At 54.3% G+C, this 19,541-nt stretch overlaps 1 protein-coding gene across 4 annotated transcripts in view; it reads right to left on the reverse strand.

Annotated features, from left to right (window-relative positions):
• The window catches only part of ANO1 (anoctamin 1), a 110,828-nt gene that overhangs the window by 69,825 nt on the left and 21,462 nt on the right, over positions 1–19,541 (reverse strand). For 2 of the 4 annotated variants that reach the window (XM_023541837.2, XM_064287621.1), the window contains exons 3-9: positions 18,319–18,417; positions 17,056–17,207; positions 15,019–15,073; positions 12,491–12,542; positions 9,660–9,725; positions 9,083–9,138; positions 5,069–5,110 (exon numbers count right to left, since the gene is read on the reverse strand). In XM_023541837.2, the coding sequence (XP_023397605.1) occupies positions 5,069–5,110; positions 9,083–9,138; positions 9,660–9,725; positions 12,491–12,542; positions 15,019–15,073; positions 17,056–17,207; positions 18,319–18,417 (522 nt within the window). The remainder of the gene's footprint in view (positions 1–5,068; positions 5,111–9,082; positions 9,139–9,659; positions 9,726–12,490; positions 12,543–15,018; positions 15,074–17,055; positions 17,208–18,318; positions 18,418–19,541) is intronic. The other 2 variants (XM_023541838.2, XM_023541840.2) reach the window with 1 other exon arrangement.

Below are 19,541 nucleotides of genomic sequence, written 5' to 3' on the forward strand. Positions count from 1 at the left end.
CTTGCCCCCCAGACTCCCCACCCAGCCCCCCGTGGCTGATCTGCTGGCGTCTGGCCAGGAATGAAAAGGGGGCAGGTCTGGGGATGTCCCTTGGCCTTTCCTGTCACCCTGCGGCTCAGCTTTTGTCCTCTTTGCTTTTTGAAATATTTAAAATTTGAGAGGGGTCTCCAATACCCAGATTCTGCAGGGGCCCTGTAACAACACGTGGTATTTCGTATCCTGCATGCAAACACTCTCCCCGCTGACTTGGACAAATCCACAGCCCCCAGGACAGCTTTCAGTGCACAAGATGTCACGTGCCCCGTCTCTGAAAATTACAAATACGCACGAGGTGTGCTGGGTAGGGGGAGTCAGGTTTCCATGGATGGGGCCAGGGGCTCACAGAAACGACTGCCTTGCTAAAGTCTCCACTTCTCAGGTCCCCTCTGCAGCTCTGGGAGATCTCCCAGAGCTGCGTCTCATGAAAGTGGGTACACACGCCTCTAAGAAGCAGAGAAGAAGCCACCTTGGAAAAGACAACGCATTTTACATAAATTGTAAGTAAGCCTTGCTGTGAAAATCTTGGGCTTTGTGGGCTCCCCTCTTCACACCTGTGGCTTTCTTTAGCCGTAGAATCATGCTGGAAGTGGTGCACGCAAGATGTGCTCAGCAAGCTCTGAAGGGTTAACAACAGGCTGTCCGAGGAGGCTCTGAAGCTTCTGCACAAGGAGCCGGGAGCCAGGGAGCCTCCTCCCACTGCCCAAGGGGCAGGTCTCCTGTGCTGGAGGCGGGCTTTGAGCAGCCTGAGAGCAGGCCTCCCAATCCCATGTGGACGGTCCTGGAGGGACCCTGGCCCTCTGATCTCAAATGGGTGGTTCTGTGCAGACCGCCTCCCCCATCTCAAGTGGGCAGTCCTGTGTGGACCCTCCCCTGTGATCCTGAGTGGGTGGACCTGCATGGACCCTGCCCCCCATCCTGAGTGGGTGGTCCTACAAAGACTCCCCCTCTCTCCAGGTCCCGAGGGGGTTCCGTACACGAAGGAAGCTGCCCTCCTCCAGGTCCCCAGGTGGCTCCCCACAGGTGAATGTGGAAAGGCAGAGTGCTGGGCTGCGTGTATCAGTACCCCTGGTTATCATCTGATGAGGCAAAGGCCCGTGTTTGCTCTGTTAATACTGGCGTCTGAGTTGGCAAACTGTGCTGAGGTTACAGTGCCTCTCTGTCCAGGTCAGGCCACCACCAGTAACCTGGGTCACAGCTTCCTACCCCTCCCAGAATCCAGACTTGGACCTATACTGGGGACGGGCTGGAGGTGCACCAGAGAGAGAGACACACACAGAGAATGAGAAATGCAGAGAGAAAGTGAGAGGGGAGAGAGACAGGGACAGAATGCAAGAGCGACAGAGACACTGAGACAGAGTAGAGAGAGGGGCGGGGAAAACAGGCAGAGACAAAGATTGAGAGAGAAATGTGTGTGTGTGTGAGAGAGATAGATGGAATGAGGGTAGGGGAGATAGAGAGGGAGAGAGAAAGGCAGAGACACAGAGAGAGACTCAGGGGAGACAGAGACTGAGAGAGAGAGAGAGTGCACGCAGCCCTACACCAAGGGAGGGGAGAAACGGGGCAGGGGCAGAGACCCCCCCGGCAGTGACCATGGTCACGTCCAGGGCCTGCCCAGCTCGGGACTGGCCCTCACAGACTCCCCCCATCCGCTGATGTGGAAATGCCCCCCAGCCTCCTACACAAACCACTTCACCTTGTTGGAATTTTCTTCCTGCCAAGAAGCCAACACCAATCACCCCGTGCTGTCTGGGTGAAGAGGATGAACTCGGGACTTCGGTGCCGTCCCAGGGGGAATTCGAGGGGGGGCTTCCGGTCCATGAGCTCGGGGGTGGTGTCTGGGGCACAGTGAGACCAGTCGGGGCCGGGGCTCTGATCACAGTGACCCAGAAGTTTTCCACCCCAGGACCTCAGGGGTCCAGCTCGTCACACCATCTCTCCAGCCCGAACCTCCCACCTGGGCACACGGTATGTGACGGTCAGTCCCCGAACCTTCTTGCCTGTGTGTACCCCAGCATGCACCCCAATCTTGGAGTACACACTTGCCACGTCTAACCCCCTGTGCCCCCAGAATGGAGGCTCCAGGGAGCCAGGCATGTCTAGTCCACCTCACCCCCAGCACCTCCAATAGGGCCTGGGGCAGATAAAGGGTTTTCAGTAAATAATTGTTGAATTAACAAATGAATGAGCAAATGAATGAATGAACGAATGACAGGTCAGGGGCCCTGCAGCTCCCAGCCCACACAGGGTTGGCACAGGCCTCCCTCCACACCTGGAGTAAATCCCACCCACAGCCCCAGCAAGCCCCTGTCTGGGGGTGTCAGCAGCCCCCTGCAACACAGGGCCCAAGCTGGCCTACGCCCTGGAGCCCTGGCAGGAAGAACGAACAACTGCCCACCAGAGCACCCCCCAGAATATTCCGACACACTCCTCAGCGAGTCTCCTGTCTACCCAGAGCTCAGCTCCATGCACCTCTGACTCTCCCACGTACCCAAAGGAAGTAGCATTTGTGCCCCCCAGCATCTGGGAGTCCATGACCAGCTGAGGGTTCTGACTGAACCGGCCTCGGCCGGGCCTGCCTCCGCTCACACATTCCTGCCTGTCCCCTGTCTGCTGGCACAGCATGGGAACATGTCCTTGGCTGTGCTCACCCCTTTGTCCTGTGAGGTAGCCGGGGGGCAGGCACTTGGAGCTGCTGCTCCTGCTGACAGAGCAGGAAGGGGAAGCCACAGATTTTGTCACTGAAAAGGGAAAACATGCAGAATCAAGACGCTTAAGATGGAGCCACCATGAGAGAATGAGGAGACTTCTCCAAGGCTCTGAGTCAGGATCCAAGCACCTATCTGGATCATCTCCCCATCCCTCCTTCCTTTCTCCCTCTTTTTCCTCCTTCCTCCCTTCCATCGATCCATCTACTCCTTCCTTCCTTCCTTCCATCCATCCATCTACTCCTTCCTCCCTTCCATCGATCCATCTACTCCTTCCTCCCTTCCATCCATCCATCTACTCCTTCCTCCCTTCCATCCATCCATCTACTCCTTCCTCCCTTGCATCCATCCATCTACTCCTTCCTCCCTTCCATCCATCCATCCATCTACTCCTTCCTCCCTTCCATCCATCCATCCATCTACTCCTTCCTCCCTTCCAAACATCCATCTACTCCTTCCTCCCTTCCATCCATCCATCCATCTACTCCTTCCTTCCTTCCAAACATCCATCTACTCCTTCCTCCTTTCCATCCATTCCTTCCTTCCTTCCATCCATCCATCTACTCATCCATCATCCATCCATTTCTCCCATCCATTCATCCACCCGTCCATCCACCCACCCACCCACCCACCCATCCATCCATCCATCCATCCATCCATCCATCCATCCATCCATCCATCCATCCATCCATCCATCCACTCATCCATCCATCCACCCACCCACCCATCCACCCTCCTTCCCTGACTGTCTCCTATGGGCCAGGCTTTGTACTTGTTGCTGGGATGTAAAACTAAGTGATGGGAACAGCTGGGCCTGGACAATCCTAGAGTTGGGTGTGATGGGCCTGGCCCCCAGCAGCCCCTAGAAAATATTTCCTGAATGAATAACCGAATGAGATGCCCCGGCACTGATGTGACCCTCCATCTAGGTGACCTTGAGATAAGAAAGTGAGGCTGGAGTAGGGGGGTGGGGTGGGAGCAGAGGGGCCTGTGGCCTGAGGACTGAATTTGACTGAAGGAGGCTGCTAGTGCCTGTGGAGGCAGGGCAGTGGCTGAGCGGCAGAGGGGTGCAGAGTGGGCTGGACTCTGAGGCCAGAGTTGGTCAGGGCAGGTTCGGGGAGAGGTGGTGCTTCTTAGGGAGGATTGGGCAGTGGTGTTCCCGCAAGTCACAGCGTCCCTGAAGAACGCCAGACGTTACACTGAAAATAACCAAATATGTCATTTCTGTGCTAAGTCAGATAGTATCTTCAGCTAGATTCCTGGGCAGGCGAGTTGGATCAAGTGCCAAAGGTTTAAAAACACAGATTGGGCGGGGGGAGCAGAGGCCGAAGTGAGAGCATTCTATGATACAGGTTCCTGTCCCTGTGAATGGGGACAGGGTCACCCACCAGCCAGGAGAAGGAGCAGTTCTCGCAACAGACGCAGAGCAAGTGGGGCTGACCATAAGCGGGGTCCAGGGTGGGTATCTCCTGGGCACAGGAGGTCTGGCTTGTTTGATGGAGGCTGGTATCGTGGTGTGGGCGTGAGTATGGCAGCAGACAGGGGCCGTGGGGGAAGAGACGTTTGCATGGTGAGGATGGTGAAGCACAGAGCTTCCTGGGACCCCCAATGGAAAGAGCAGATGTCCGCTACCAAGAGTAAGGGTGCTGAGTTGGGGGGGGGGGCTGAGATGTTGGAGAGTGGAAGAAGTCAGGAACAGCCACCACAGAGCAAAAAGGTTGCTCAGGGTTTCCCAAAGTGTGTTCCAAATGGAATACCAATTCAATAGCTTACCCACTAAAAAGGGTTCCAGGTCAAGTAAGTTTGAGAAACATTGGCTTGACCACCACAAACAGGTCTCCCCCACACAGAGCGCTGCTGGGGGCCATGGCTCTCTGCAAAGCCAGCCATGTGGCTCCTAAACTTCTTTGCCCAAGAGCAATAGGGGATTAGGCCCACATCAGCCGGAGGCCTAGGTGAGACTCAGGTATCCTGCAGCAGGTGGGCTTTAACCAGAACGGGACGAGGAAGGACACGGGGAGGGCAGGCAGGCTCTGGGGAGCGACCTTTCCCTTCCTAACCAGCTGAGGATCCTTCCGAGGGTCAGAAAAAGGAAAACGGACACACGAAACGGAGTTCGCAGGAAAGGCGAACGCAGAAGCCCTGTCATCACCAACGCGGACCACAGAGGGAGACTGAAGACACACAGGGCAGGCAGGGCTCTGGCCTGGACCCTCCCGCCCCTCGCCTGCAGGCCCCTCCTGCCCTGACGGTGTGTCCCGCCCGCCCACCTGCCTGCCTGTCCCCCTGCCCACCTGTCCCCCTGCCCACCAGCCAGCACTTACTTTTCTGTCATTGAACTCCACGCTGTCACCCTCACAGTCTCCCTGTTACAAAAGAAAACAGGAAGCTTCTCGTTACCCCATCCAGCTTTGGGAAGATTCAAACAGCCAACCTTTCGGTTAGTAGTACAGTACTTAACAGTTTGTGCCACCCCGGGGCTCCCCATAAAGCTTTAAAACCCCAAAACCCAAACCTGTTGCCATCGAGTCAATTCCGATTCCGAGTGACCCTAGGGGACAGAGTAGAACTGCCCCATAGTGTTTCCAAGGCTGTAAATCTTTACAGAAGCGGACTGCCACATCCTTCTCCCAAGGAGCAGCTGGTGGGTTCGAACCACTGGCCTTTCAGTTAGTAGCCAAGTGCTTAACCACTTTACCATCAGGGCTCTTTCCATAGAGCTTTCTTAAAAAAAAAAAAAAAAAAACCATCGCCATCGAGTCAATTCCGACTCATAGCAACTCCATACAGAAGCTCAAATTCATAACTTCTCAGGCCGTAAACTCTGACAACCCTCATCAACACCAGTTAAAATAGTCACAGGACAGAACTTCACAGAGGACAGATGTTGGCCAGGTCTGCTCCTCTTTCCGGTCACGGTTCTAATAAAACCAAAACCAGACCAAACCCGCTGCTGCCAATTTCGACTCACAGCGACCCTATAGGACAGACCAGAACTGCCCCACAGGGTTTCCTAGGCTGTAAATCCTCACGGAAGCAGACTACACATCTTCCACAGAGTGGCTGGTGGGTTCAAACCGCCAAACTTTTGGTGAGCAACCGAGCGCTTTAACCACTGCATCACGCATCCTGTTCCCATCCAGTTGATTCTGACTCATAGCGGTCCTATAAGACCAAGTAGAACTGCCCCATAGGGTTTCTAAGGAGCAGCAGGTGGATGTGACCTGCTGACCTTTTGGTTAGCAGCCGAGCTCTTAACCACTGCGCCACCAGGGCTCCAAATAAAAAGTGCTCTGTAAATAGTCGTCCAATGCCCCAGCCCATCCTTCCACCACCGGAACGCTGGAACTGCCTTCACCCCTTGATGCAGACGGGCACAGCAGGACAGGACCCGCGGTCGGCCCCTTGGAGTCAGTGCCATAAAGAAAAGCAGCTTTTTAGAGTGGAAAGAACTGTATTAATAGGATAAAAGTACTTCCCACTTTAAGGGGACAGTCTCTGTTTACATCTCTTGCTGCCAGTGTCCCATCCAGGTGGTGCCTCCTGTGACCCTCCAGCATCCCAGGAAGGGTGATAAATTATATGGTCATCCCCCACGTTGTTTCTATTTTCTATTCACAAGTTATGATATAATTTCAGGATGCTGTATGTTTTTTCTCATTGCAGTCATGAGTAAATATCAAGAATCCCTTTTTAAAATGGCGTAGAAATTAATTTCTAATTCAGTAAAATAAATAGTTCATTCTAAAAAAAATTATATGGTCACCCTACGTATAGATCATTGAGCTCAATGCTCCCATTTCACAGATGGAAACATGAAGGCCCTGAGAAGCAAATTGACTTTACTGAGTTCATACAGCTGAGTTTGTTCAGACCTGGGACTTGGATCCAAGCCTGTAAATCCTGGAATGGAAGAGAAGAGAAGTGGGAGGGGGGGACCCCCCCCCAAAAAAACCGGACTTGTTGACATTGAGTCAATTCAATGTCAACAAGACATTGAACAGAGCAGAACTGCCCCATAAGGTTTCCAAGGAGCAGGTGATGAATCCGAACTGTGGATCTTTTGGTTAGCAGCTGAGTTCTTAACCGCTGCTCCACCAGGGCTCCAGAGGGAGGGAAGAAGGGCCTAAAAATGGGAAGTGAGCCCAAGACACCAATGGTTGACACAGATAACTGAGGAGGAGCTGCCGAGAGCTCTACGGAAGCCAGGCATGGCTGGCTGGCCTGGTCCACTCTCTTGAGAATCACTGGGCAGGGAAATTTCGGGGCCTCTCGGAGGTCTCCCCAGTGCCGTTCCACCCACCAGCTCCTTCCACGACCCCCCAGCCTAGGGGGAGCTTCAGCATGCGCCAAGCACCTCAACCCAGTGCCTGCGTTTTTTTTAACGAAGACGCAGCCTCCTCCTAGGTCTTCAGGTGACCGTCACCTGCCCGACTCCTTCAGGTGATTTCTGGTGCTTCTTCCCAGGGCCAAGACAGTTACAGGATTCCAATAACACCTCCAGAGGTCGGTTAGCTGGTGACCTCAAGGGGGGTAGATGCCAACCAGGGAGGAAACCAAAAAGCCGTGGAGCAGCCCACACAAACACCAAGGCCCTTTCTTGAGGTTGAGTCGCTAATTATGGGAGTGGTCCTTGGAGTCCCGCGCAGAGCACACGGCTCTTACTTCACGCACCGGTCCATCAGGTTGTGGTCTGGCTGGCCACGGCACCCAGCAGTGTGCCTGGCAGATGTTCTTGCTGATCGAATGAACAAATGGGTGGACGAAGGACGGGAGGTGGGGACGCCAGGAGCCATGCGCTCAAGGCAGCGCGCGATGACACAGGCCAACTCGGTGGTGCGGGGGGTGGAGGATGAAACATTTAAAACAACAGCTGTCTGCTGCCGTCCGGCCGGGCCCCTACTCATGGCGACCACACGCACCACGGAATGAAACGCTGCCCAGTCCTGTTCTATCCCCATGATCGGTTACAGGTTGGACTGTTGTGATCCATAAGGTTTTCTTTCAAATTTATTTTTGGTTGCTGTTGTTGAGGATATACGCAGCAAGACACACACCAACACAACAGTTTCTATGTGTACAATTCAGCAACACGGAACTGTGTTGTGCAGCCATCTTCACCCTCCTTTTCTGAGTTGTTCCTCCCTCTTTAACATAAACCCGCTGCCCCCGAAGGCTCCTATCTAACCTTTCCAGTTGCTGTTGTCAATCTGATCCCACAGGAATAGTTCTTAAAAGAGCACAGCGCTCAAGGGAGACATTCTTCGCTGGTGAAGCTAAATTATTGCTTGGTTTTAAGAAGACTTCAGGGGTTAGTTGTTGTTTAAGGTTTAAAGACGATCTCAGGACAATAGTTTCAGGGGCATAGGGTTTTCACTGGCTGATTTTCAGAAGTAAATAGCCAGGCCTTTCCTCCTAGTCTTAGCCTTGAAGCCCTGCTGAAGCCCGTTCAGCAACACAGCAACACACAAGCCTTTGCTGATGGGTGGCGGCCGCACATTAGAGGCACTGCCTGGGAATCGAACCTGGGTCTCCCACGTGGAAGACAGCCTGCCGCTATTCCACCACCCAGTGTCTTGTACTCAAAGTTCTTCCATATCTGTATTCCCATTTCGGGTCTGGTAATCATTCCCAATTCACAGATGGGAACACTGACGCTCCGAGAGCGCGAGGGGCTAGCTGCACTCGAGGCTGCAGTGAGAGGCCCATTTTCTCTCTATTGCCACTCTTGGCTCCCCATCTTCACTGTAAAGTCTGCTGCACTGGGTTCCCACAGTGCTCAGGCCCCACAGCCCATTCCCAACGCCCTGCTGAACTTCAGCCCCATTTCCATGGAGACAGCAAGAGGAGAGTCATCTCTTTCTTCACCCCACGGCCAGCACGCCCGCGGCCACAACATGGGCTATATTTGTCAGGGGGAGACCAGTGGGATTTGGAGATGCGGCTCAGGAAGCCAGCCACTTGTGCGCCAGGAATAAAGCCATCCACAGCCCTGGCCATTCCGCCAGAACCTGGGGCAGGGTGGGGTGGGGCGGGGCGGGGACCTGAGCCAGGGGCGACATTTCAGGGATCAGCCATGGGGCTCAGATAAAGTTGGGGCGGAGTTTGGGCCACCTCTGCCTCCGTCTCAGAGGGACGGTTCTGTAGGAAAAGATGGCCGTGTGTCCGACTCCTTGACCCTGCACAGAGTGCAGAGAGGGCCTGTGCCGGCTGACATTTAGGGCACAGCCAAGCAGGGAGCCACGACCACGGGATAATTGGAGCTCCTGGGGGTATGGCCCACTGGGACTTGGGGAGTCAAATGACACAGGGGTAGACTGCGTGTCAAGGGCACTTACGTCGTGCAGTGGGTACGCAGCTGAGTAAACTCCGTTGGCCAGCAGGCTCGTGATGCCTTCAAAACAGAGATGGAGAGAGCATTACTGACTAGACACGTCCCCCCGTCCCACGTGACGCCGGCGTGGGCCCGGAAGGCTCAACCACCAAGAGTTTTCTCAGCGTGGAATCATCCTGACTCCTAAGGCCAGCCACCTTTCTGGGGTCTCCTCCCCAAGGGGATGAGACACTGGGTTATGGATTAACAGCTGATTAACATGCTTGATTGGCAGAATTAGGAAGACACCAAGGACACCCCCAGAGGAAGCGCGGTCTTGAGGAAGGAGGCGCAAGAAGCCCGTGACTTGACTCCATCACCCCCAAACCTCTCGTCCGCCAATGGCCCCGCCTGCCCGAAGACAGGCCTGCAGGTGGAAGGTGTAGATTTAAGGGGTTAGAAAAGCTGAATCACGAGGAAGACGGGTAGGAAAATTGATGGTGTTGGAAAACACACATACAATTCGGCATTAGGTTTTAGGTTGATTGGAAAAGACAGAGAGGGGCCCCCGCAGGCCCCAGGCGGGGCGCGGGGGCACTTACCGTATTTACCACATTTTCGCCTTTTATTTAAAAGGGCAGAGTCCTTCTTTCTTCCCTCTCCTTGCCCTGTTTATACATCGGCCATTAGTGACATGCAAGGGCCCAGAAGGATCAAAGCTGTATTTGGGGAAGAGGGCCCTGGTGGTGGGGGGCACCCAGGGGCTCCTGGCCATCCTGGGGGTGATGCATTTCAAATCAGTCACACCTGCACCTCCTAAGAGACCTGGAGGCTGGCCCAGCCCCAGGAGCTGGTACCAGGAGGGGAGAAGGCAGAGCCAGGTGGGTGACGGGGAGGGGGTTCACGGGAATCTGATCTTGCTCCACACATGTCCTTGGGGGCCAGGCTGCTGGGGGATTTTCACTCAGCCCTCTGCCTGGCCCAAGATTCTCACAGCGGCTTGGCTGCTCCGCCCTCGCCTATTTTCCATTGAAACTGATGGAAAAGTGACTTCCTGAAATAAACTTAAACACAGACCGTCTCCTCAGTCAGCGGTCTGGAATGGCCCGGAACCTGAGGGATGCTTGGGAGTCTAACCAGGGAGGAGGCGGGCGCGCACAGCGGAAGCCACACGCGAGAGTGGACGGTTCATCTGTAATAAAGAGTGGACGTGTGGTCGAGGGGGGCACCAGTCTCCACCGAGCAGCTGCACGGCTCCTTAAAATTCAAGTCATACCATGTCCCTCCTCTGCCTCCCAGGTCACTCAGAGTAGAAGCAGAGGTTGCTCCTGAGGCTATGAAGCCCTCGTGGTGGGCATGGTCCTTCTGCCCCACCACCTCTCTGTCCCGTCTTCTGCCATCTCCTCCTCCTGCCTCCACTCCTGCTGTGCTGGCCTCCTTTCTGTTCTTAGAACCCTCCCAACATGGTGCTGCCTCAGGGCCTTTGCACAGGCCGCTCCCTCTGGTTGGGAGGTTCATTCCCCGCCTTCCTCAGGTCTGAGCTCAAATGCCCCCCCATCACAAAGGCGTTCCCTGACCACTGTTTCCAAATCCCCTTGGCCTCCCCACCCACCTCATCCTGCAAGGTTAGGTTCTGTTTATCCCTCGATTTACTGTGGTCTCCCTTCTAGGTATCAACCCCCTGAGGGCAGAGCGCCCAGCACCTGGGACAGAGCCTGGCGGGGGACAGGAATCCATCAACTTGTTACAAGTTGAATGAACGAACGTGTGGGCTGGCAGGGCTTTCAGACAAGGTCCCATGTGAAGTGGGGGTGCAGAGAAGGACCCCCTGATCTATCTGCTCCATCACCAGGCTCTGGGAACCAGAGCGGAGGAGGGCAGTCGGCTCTGCCAGAAAGCATGCGGGACACGCTGATGTGCCATCCCCAGGGACAACATGGGGATGGCCAGCCTGGCCAGCAGCCCCCAGGGCCCTGGACTCCTGGCAGATCTTCACAGCAACCACATGGTTTTCCCTGGAAGGGATCCCACAGGGCCTGGTGGAGAAACTGAGGCCCAGGAAGGAAAGATATCTACCACATTCTCCTAGATAGGGAGACGTGAGGTGGGCCTGGAGCCCCTGTGTCCCCTATCCTCAGAACCTCTCCGATGTTTTCCCTGACAGCAAGGATCCAAAGAAGCACTTTCAAAAGCCTCAGCCCCACACTACCTACCTTCCTGCCTGGCCTGACTGCAGCCATTTGAAACAGGACTTGGCGATTGGAAGTCTATGTTTGAGGTGGGCCAGGCTGCTGGGGACAGTTTCCCTTGGCTCCACTTGACCCCTGGATGGAACCCTCTACCCCCGTGGGACACAAACGTAGAGATTTCAGGCCTAGAAAGGTGTCCCTGGGCCTGTCAGCCATATGGCCAGGGGCCAAGCAGCCCACCTGACCCATGCAGGTGGATCCCTGCATCCTGGCCTGGCCCCAGGTATTAAACTGCCCAGCACTTTCTCCTGTTCTTCACTTACCTCCAGATCAGCCGGGCCCGGGGCTCTCTTACCTATATACAGCCTCTGGTCTTACCTGACCTGGTTGTGCCCCCTTGAGCCACAGGCTTCTAGAGCATGCTAGATGGCCCCTGTTAGCACAGTCTTCAGCAGGGCATAAAATGGCTCAAGAAGAAGAAAAAACAATGGCTTGAACTTGGCACTCCTTTGCTCTTATGTGTTTGGACTTCAGCCAAGTCAGTCTGCAGTGGTGGGGGTGGGGGCCCACATAGGGTGGAATGGTTTCCATCTACAAGCTATAAACGGGAAGGTCTTGTATCTGGGGCTTAAGATGTCCTGCAAACTTGTACCTGAGGAGCCCAGACCAGATGGCTTTGTGGAAGGTTCTGGAATCAGGCCATCCATACATAGCGGTGCCTAGTCAGGGGGCAGGTGGGGGCTGCATGACTCCAAGGGTGGGGCGTCTTGCTCTCTCTAAGCCAGATGCATGTCTGGTTGTATCCAACTTGGGGGTACTTCTAATTCACCCCAAAGTACAGCATGGGCTAGCACCCCCAGCTGGAACCCTAACTTCTGCTGGTCTGTGGGGGTCATGAGAGGGTTAAGGCTCCTCGGTTACCCTCATGCTGGTCTGTTTCCAGCCACACTGACTACCCCGGGGAGAGGCGCCTCTCACCCTCACAAATTCATCAGGCCAACAAGAGTGACACCGTTGGGCTTCATGGTGACGGGCCAGCTGGCCGGGCCATAAAACTGCCCCGGGGTCCTGGAATTTCTCTCCTTCCAGCTACCCAGCTCTGCTGTCTGAAACTATTACACAAGCTTAAATCAAAACCACTTTAAAATCTCCCAGCCGGCGGCCCACCTCCCGTGGAGACGATGGTGAGGCAAGATTAGGGGTGGGAAGCGAAGGCTGAGCTCAGGCTCCAGAGACGTCCTTACCCATGCTGTACTTGGCTTTGGTACACGTCGTTCTCTTCAAGATCTCATACACCTATTGCAGGGAGGCAAAAAAGAGAGGGGCGGACATTCCTTCTGGCACCCCCAGCAAACTGAATCTGTTACATGAATATCAAACAGGAGTGTGGCTAAATGTGGGTCATGGCAACCTTGACCAGTTCCCCAGGAAAGGCAGACTTTCCTGTCCTAAGGAACGGTTGGCTGGACAAAGAATTTTTGAGAATGCCAAAGGTTTGACGATTTTAGGGATGGGTTCTGGAGGAGTCCCTGGGTGGTGCAAGCGGATAATGTGATTGGCTGCTAACTCAAAGGCTGAAAGTTTGATACCACCCAGAGGGACCTCGGAAGAAAGGCCTGGCAATCTACTTCTGAAAAATCAGCCATCGAAAACCCTGTGGAGCACAGTTGTATTCTGACACACACGAGGTCGCCATGACTTGGAGTCGACTCATTGGCAACTGTGTTTTTTTTTTTTAATTCTTTTATTGTGAAAATGTATATATAAGGCAACATTTGCCAATTCGACGTTTTTCACACGTACAATTTTGTGGTATCAATTACATTAATCATATTGTGCAACCATCACCAATTATCAGGCAGCTGGGTTTTTAGGTATAACTTGAAGAATCAGGTCTTTTACTTTCAAATGATGAATGATAAAAGCTGCCCTCTGAAGCAGGGACTATGTGCTGGGCTTCCCCCTAAGCCCTGAGCTGGCACTCGGTACTAATTAAAAACAAACAAACAAACAAATTCATTGCCATCGAGTGGAGCCTGACTCAGAGCAACCCTACAGGACACCGTAGAACCGCCCCCTAGGGTCTCCAAGGCTGTAAATCTTTAGGGAAGCTGACTGCCACATCTTTCTCCCTCAGAGTGGCTGGTGTGTTTGAACTGCCGATCTTTTGGTTAGCAGCCAAATGCTTAACCACTGCGCCACCTAATAACTGCCTCATATCCCCTGTGCCAGATCTCTCTCCTGCAAAGCTACTGGGTGGGTTCACTCCGCCAGCCTTTAGCTTAGCAGCCGGTCACACACTACTTGCGCAACCCAGGCTAAGAAAACCCTATGGAGCTCAGCTCTACCCTGTAACACTGGAATTGACTCGATGGCAATGGGTTTAGTTTATTATTTACTAAAATGAGATGAATTAGAAATGCTGTTAATGACAAAAATCACAACAGCAACTGGGTGCACGGTGCTCCATCCATACCACCATCTTGGGGGAGGCACAGTTGTCCTTTGCTGGGGGAGCAAGGACCACCCCAGTTTTGACAAAGGCTCAGTGACTCTCCCATGGCCACAAAGCTGGGAGGGGTGGAGCCAGCACAAGACGGGGCCTGCCTGTCCCCAGCGTGGCTGAGTCTCCCCCACCTCGTGTGACCCACACTGTTATCTGCCCTGGCCACCTGTGACAGTGGCAGCGGAGGGACAATTATCTGCACAGGTTGACCAGGCTGTCTCCCCCCAGCCCCCAGCCCTGCCCAGCCTGGCCGAAATGCAGAAGGGGAGAACAGTAATGGCTTGGCTGCTCAGTGGCTTGCTTATTTGGATAAAACTTGGGTTCTGAGCCACACACAGCCCAGGCTGGCTGTCAGACAAGCTGGCAGCTGATGGATAAACACAGAGCTGGGACCTTGAGCAGAGAAGGGTAGCATGGTTAGATTTCCAACCTCAGTTTGTTTGTCTGGCAAAGCCCTGAAACTAGATCCCGACCTGCAAACCCACACGCTCCATCACTCTCGCTCACGCCTGCCTGCTCAGGAACGTCAGGCTGCTGGGGCCTGGCAGTTTACAAGCCCAAACCCCAATAACAGGGAACAGCAAGAGAGAATTGAGCCCTGGTGATGTTACATCGGGGATGGATCTCGACAACGTGATGCTGAGTGAAAGAAGCCAGACACAGAAGGACCAACGCCGTGTGGTCCCACTAATTTCAAACAGGCAAATGTACAGAGACCAAAGCTTCTTAGTGGGTCCCAGACATGGACGCGGGGCAGGGGGGAGTCATTGCTTACGAGGCGCTGAGCTTGTTCAGGGTGATGGAAAAATCTGGACAAGGATAATGGCGATGGTCGCATAACGCAAACTTAACCAACGTCACTGAATTGTACATGTAAAAACGGGTGAATTGGCAAATGTTTCACGATGTATGTTTTTACCACCATAAAGAGAGAGAGGAAAAAAAAACGCGAGCAGCAAGGAGACCCTGGAGCTGCTCTGGGAATCGCAGAGGCGCAGGGACATCATTTCAATAACTTCAGGGGCTTTGAGCCCCTCTCCAACTCTTCTTTCCTGTCTCTCCCCACGTCCTTCCCTCTGACGAGCCAGCCCCAGGCCTCGGCCATCCCCTGGGCCCCACCAGCCCTCCTGGTTTTATTATCCGAATTATTTCTGTCACAGGCAATTAGAGCCATCTTTTGCCCCAAGGAGTTTCACTGAAATGAAATTATCATCGGCGTCCCCAGGGCCACCTTGCTGGCGAGTAATTCTGCCTGGCGACACTTACTATTGTGCTCCGGGTTTTGCTGTCGAAAAAGGAATCCCTGTCAGACAGGTCAAATCTGTGGAAATATCAAGAAGACAAGGAGACAATGAGACACAGCTCACTGGAGTTGGTTCCCCCAGCTTCCAACGTCCTGGGAAATCACACTGCCCCCTTTAGCGGGGCCTGTGGACCTGGCTTCACTCTGGCCACATACCAGGGGGACCCTGAGCATTGGGAACAGCCTGTCCCATCACCCCCTGCCCACCTCGAGGCTCTGAGACCATGCAGGGGGGAAGTGACCCCAGGGCAGGTTCCGCCAGACCTGCCTCCCTGGAAGTCCCTGTTCCCTTTGATAACACACTCCTTGGTGTGTTTCAAGTTTCTGCTGGGGATGGGGACAGTGTCATTCCACCACTGGACAGTTCTAGCTTGTAAAACAATCTCCCTGTGATTTCCAAATGATGGCTGGACTGCACAGAGGTTCCTAGGCTTCCTAGGGGTGAGGGATGCCCTTGAGGTGGGTGACGCACTCCCCAAGGTGCTCAGGGTAGAGACAGGGGGTGGTGGCCCCAGGTCTGTTGGCCTCTATCCCTGAGGAGGGGAGGGGAACCTGGTGAGGTGGATGGGGCCGATGGAGCCAGCCAGGACAGTGCCAGGGAGGCTGGTCACAGGGACACCCAGCTTTTCTCTCCTGGCAAGAAGGTGTCTCCCTGTAATGTCCCAGAACCCCCAGTTTAGAGCTGCTGGGAGGAGCGGGGTGCGGGGCAGCTTCCTTCTCTCTGGGTGGTATGTCCAGTCCCCCTAGGATCAGGTAATACAATGGAGCAAAGCTTCTCCCTAACAACAAAGACATTTCCCCCGCAGAGACCCCAACTCTACCTGGAGTCCCTGATTCTCCTTGCCCCCTCCCCCACCACGCAAGGCCAGTGGTGCTGGAGCCCCCTGCCTGCCCCCCATAGCCACCATCGACTGCTCTCCTGGGTTCCCAGAGCCCTGCTCTCCCCTCTGCCTCTGCCCAGAGATCCCCAGGGAGGCCTCACAGCTGCTGCTGACCCAGGTGGCTACGCCCCACTGCCCCTCGGGAGCAGGGAGGTGGAAGGTTCCAGAATGGGCGAGGCACTGCCAGGCAACCCCTGCTGGCTGCCGTCCCTGGGCCCTCAGGCCTTCCCTGGGGGTGCTTTTCAGCTTCTTCCTCCCCACTCTGCTTCAGGCTGCCAGACTGGCAGTGCAGCAGGAAGAGAGGCCAACCAGAAGCTCCCACCACAAAGCAGAGAGGGACGGGGCCAGGCAGATGGGGAGGGGACAGGCAGGCCACTAATTTGGGGATACCCGGCTTCAAAGCAAGACCCACAACACGCCCTTACTATTTTCCCTAGGACGCCCTGGGTGGCACAAACAGGTAATGCTCTTGGCTGCTAATCAAAAGGTTGCGAGATTCAAGTCCACCCAGAGGTGCCTCGGCAGAAAGGTCTGGCAATCTACTTCCGAAAACCCAGCCATTGAAGACCCTACAGAGCGCAGTTCCCCTGTGACACACGTGGGGTCTCCATGCAGTGCCCCTGTGACACACGCGGGGTCTCCATGCAGTTCCCCTGTGACACACGTGGGGTCTCCATGCAGTTCCCCTGTGACACACGCGGGGTCTCCATGCAGTTCCCCTGTGACACACGCGGGGTCTCCATGCAGTTCCCCTGTGACACACGCGGGGTCTCCATGCAGTTCCCCTGTGACACACGCGGGGTCTCCATGCAGTTCCCCTGTGACACACGTGGGGTCTCCATGCAGTTCCCCTGTGACACACAGGGGTCTCCGTGAGCCAGTTTGTCCTGAGCAGAAGAACAAGCCTTGCCCCCATAGAGCCTCAGGGACTAGTGATCTCGGCAATAATTTCCAGGCCTCTCCTGGGCTCAGCAACCACAAAGTGATCACAGGAGTAGGCTCCAGGGGCTGACACCCCCTCTTCTCCGGGGGATGGGGCTCCCCTTTGAACTTAGAGGACTTTGTCCGGCAGCCCTCACTTCTTACATTATGGACGAGGGGTCCGAGGGCCCCACTTACAGGTGCTGCTTCTCCCGGGAGAAGGGGTAGGACAATCTCTTGGTGGCCTGGGGCCTGTGCTCGGCCACCCGGGGCTGGATAGGGTCCGTGATTTTCTGCAGCACCGAGTTGATCTTTTTCAGGAGGCCGCGGGTCTCGTTGATGTGGTACATCTGCAGAGGAGACGGGGAGGGGTGGGGGCCACAGCACTGCGCTGACCCTCAGGTCTGTCCTCAGTCCCTTCCCACAACTGCCCCTCCCCCCAGGGTGCCCAACCTGGGGGCAAAGCTGGGGCAGCCCAGACTCACCCTCCATGCCCAGGATCCCTGACAAACCCTGATGGCTCAGAGGCTCAGGAGAGCTGAGCCAAAGGAGCAATTATGGAAAATTCCAGAACACTCTCCCCCAAACTTCACTTTTGTTCAAAAAGATGTAATCCAAACGACCTCGGTGGATGTGAGCAGTGGCGGGCTGACTTAGATGGAGTGGCTCCATCCCGCCTGCTGCCCTCTCCACATACAGAAGGAAGTGCAGCCTCAGCCTCGAAAAAAGGCTCAGGGAACACTCTGTATATAATCGCTCTCTCTCCGTAACGTTTTCGGAGATTAAAAGGTAAACTCCTAAGCGCAGGGCGTTTTCAGGGCAGTGAAGCTATTCTGTGCGACATCCGAATGGTGGACCTTTGATGTCACGCATTTGTTAAGCCCATAGGACCGTACAACAAGGCGGGATAGCTCACCTGAACGGTGGCCCTTAGGTTACAACAAGGTATCAACACGGGGTTAGCCATTGTCACAAATGTATCACAGGAATGCAAGACGTGAATAACAGGAGGACCGTGTGCAGGGGCAGAGGGGACATACAGGAACTCTCTGTACTTTCTGTACAACCTTTCCATAAACCTCCAACTGCTCTAAAAAATAAAGTCTATTAAAATCCTCAGAGAGGGGAAAAAAGAAAGAAAAATCCCAGCAATCCAGAAAATGTAATTAAAATAAATCTGATAGATGAGCTGAGACACCACGAGTGTATAAAACCAGAGTCAGGAGTTTAATTGTATTTGTATTTATAATAAATTTTGGCGCCAAGAGGCAGGCTCTTCTGCTTACTTCTTATCCCGGCGGGGTAGGGTCTGGGGTCTCTAAATATCACCCCGGGGCTGGCTTGTATTCTCTATATCAAGACCCAGAGATCTGTGTGTTCTGAAGCCGTGACAAGTCAGGGCTTCTTGGTAATAACATTCAGACGTGGTGATCTATTTACGCTAGAAAAATCCCCACCAACCTTCTTGGTAGGCATCTTGAGTTTCAAGAATTCAGCTTCTCTACACAGGACGTTCCAGGGTGCGTGGATTTTGACAAACCCAACCCCATGAATTTTGGTCTAGAAAGAGAAGAGCAGTTGTCAGTCAGGGGGGTGGACACTTGTTGTTGAAAATATTTTACCCCCAGATGCCATTACCACTTACTGGGAGGCTTCTTTGAAGTGTTCGAAAGCAAAGATGTCACTTGGAGGGCTAAGGTGTGCCTGACCCAAGCCAAGGTCTTTCCAATCACAACACATGCATGTGAAAGCAGGACAATGAACAAGGAAGACCAAAGAATTGACACCTCTGAATTGAGATGTTGGTGAAGAACACTGAATATACCATGGACTGCCAGAAAAACGAATAAATCTGCCTTAGAAGAAATACAACCAGAATGCCCCTTAGAAGTGAAGATGGCAAGTCCCCGACTCGCTTATTTTGGACACGTCATCAGCAAAGACCAATCGCTAGAAAAGAATATGTTTGATAAAGGAGAGGGTCAGCGAAAACGAGGGAAACCTCCATGAGATGGATTGACACGGTTGCTGCAACGAGGGACTCAGACGTACCAGCGATCACGGAGACGGCACAGAATCCTTTCATTTTGTTGTTCTTAAGGTCTCCAGGAGTCCGAGCTGACTTGACGGCAACCAATAACATGTTATCACCTCACCTCATGTCACAAGGCTTTGTGGCGGGTGTCAGAGTTCCCGCCCTGTGGAAGACGGACTGAAGCTTAGAGGGGTTAAGTGAGTAGCCCCAGGTCACACAGGAACACTTTAGAGTGAGGAGGGTCTGGAGGAGATACCCCAGAGGAACTTTCAGGGAGGTGTAGCCAAGGTCCCCCACAGCAGCCCAGGTATCACAAGGTACCTCTCCACACCCCCAAACCCAGGTTCCTCAGCCCAACCTGGTGTACTCACAGCCTCCCAGGTCTCCGAGAAGGGACAAGGAGGTGGCCCCTGAAGCCACTCCCCATTTGGGCATTTTCCCTTCTGCAGGCTCAGGGCCAGACCGCCGCCTGCCCTTAGCCTGGTCCCTTAGCCTTTATCCTAATATTGATGAGCAGCCTGGTGCAGGGGCTCGAGGGCAGGCCTGAGTTCAAGTCCAGCTCGTCCACTAAGGATGAGTCACCTGTCTCTGGTGCAGCGTGTCCGAGTGACAGTAATGAACAGCCAAGGTTACTGAGCCCCGGCTGGCG

The sequence above is a fragment of the Loxodonta africana genome, chromosome 7 (assembly GCF_030014295.1).
Source record: "Loxodonta africana isolate mLoxAfr1 chromosome 7, mLoxAfr1.hap2, whole genome shotgun sequence".
Classification (NCBI taxonomy): Eukaryota; Metazoa; Chordata; class Mammalia; order Proboscidea; family Elephantidae; genus Loxodonta; species Loxodonta africana.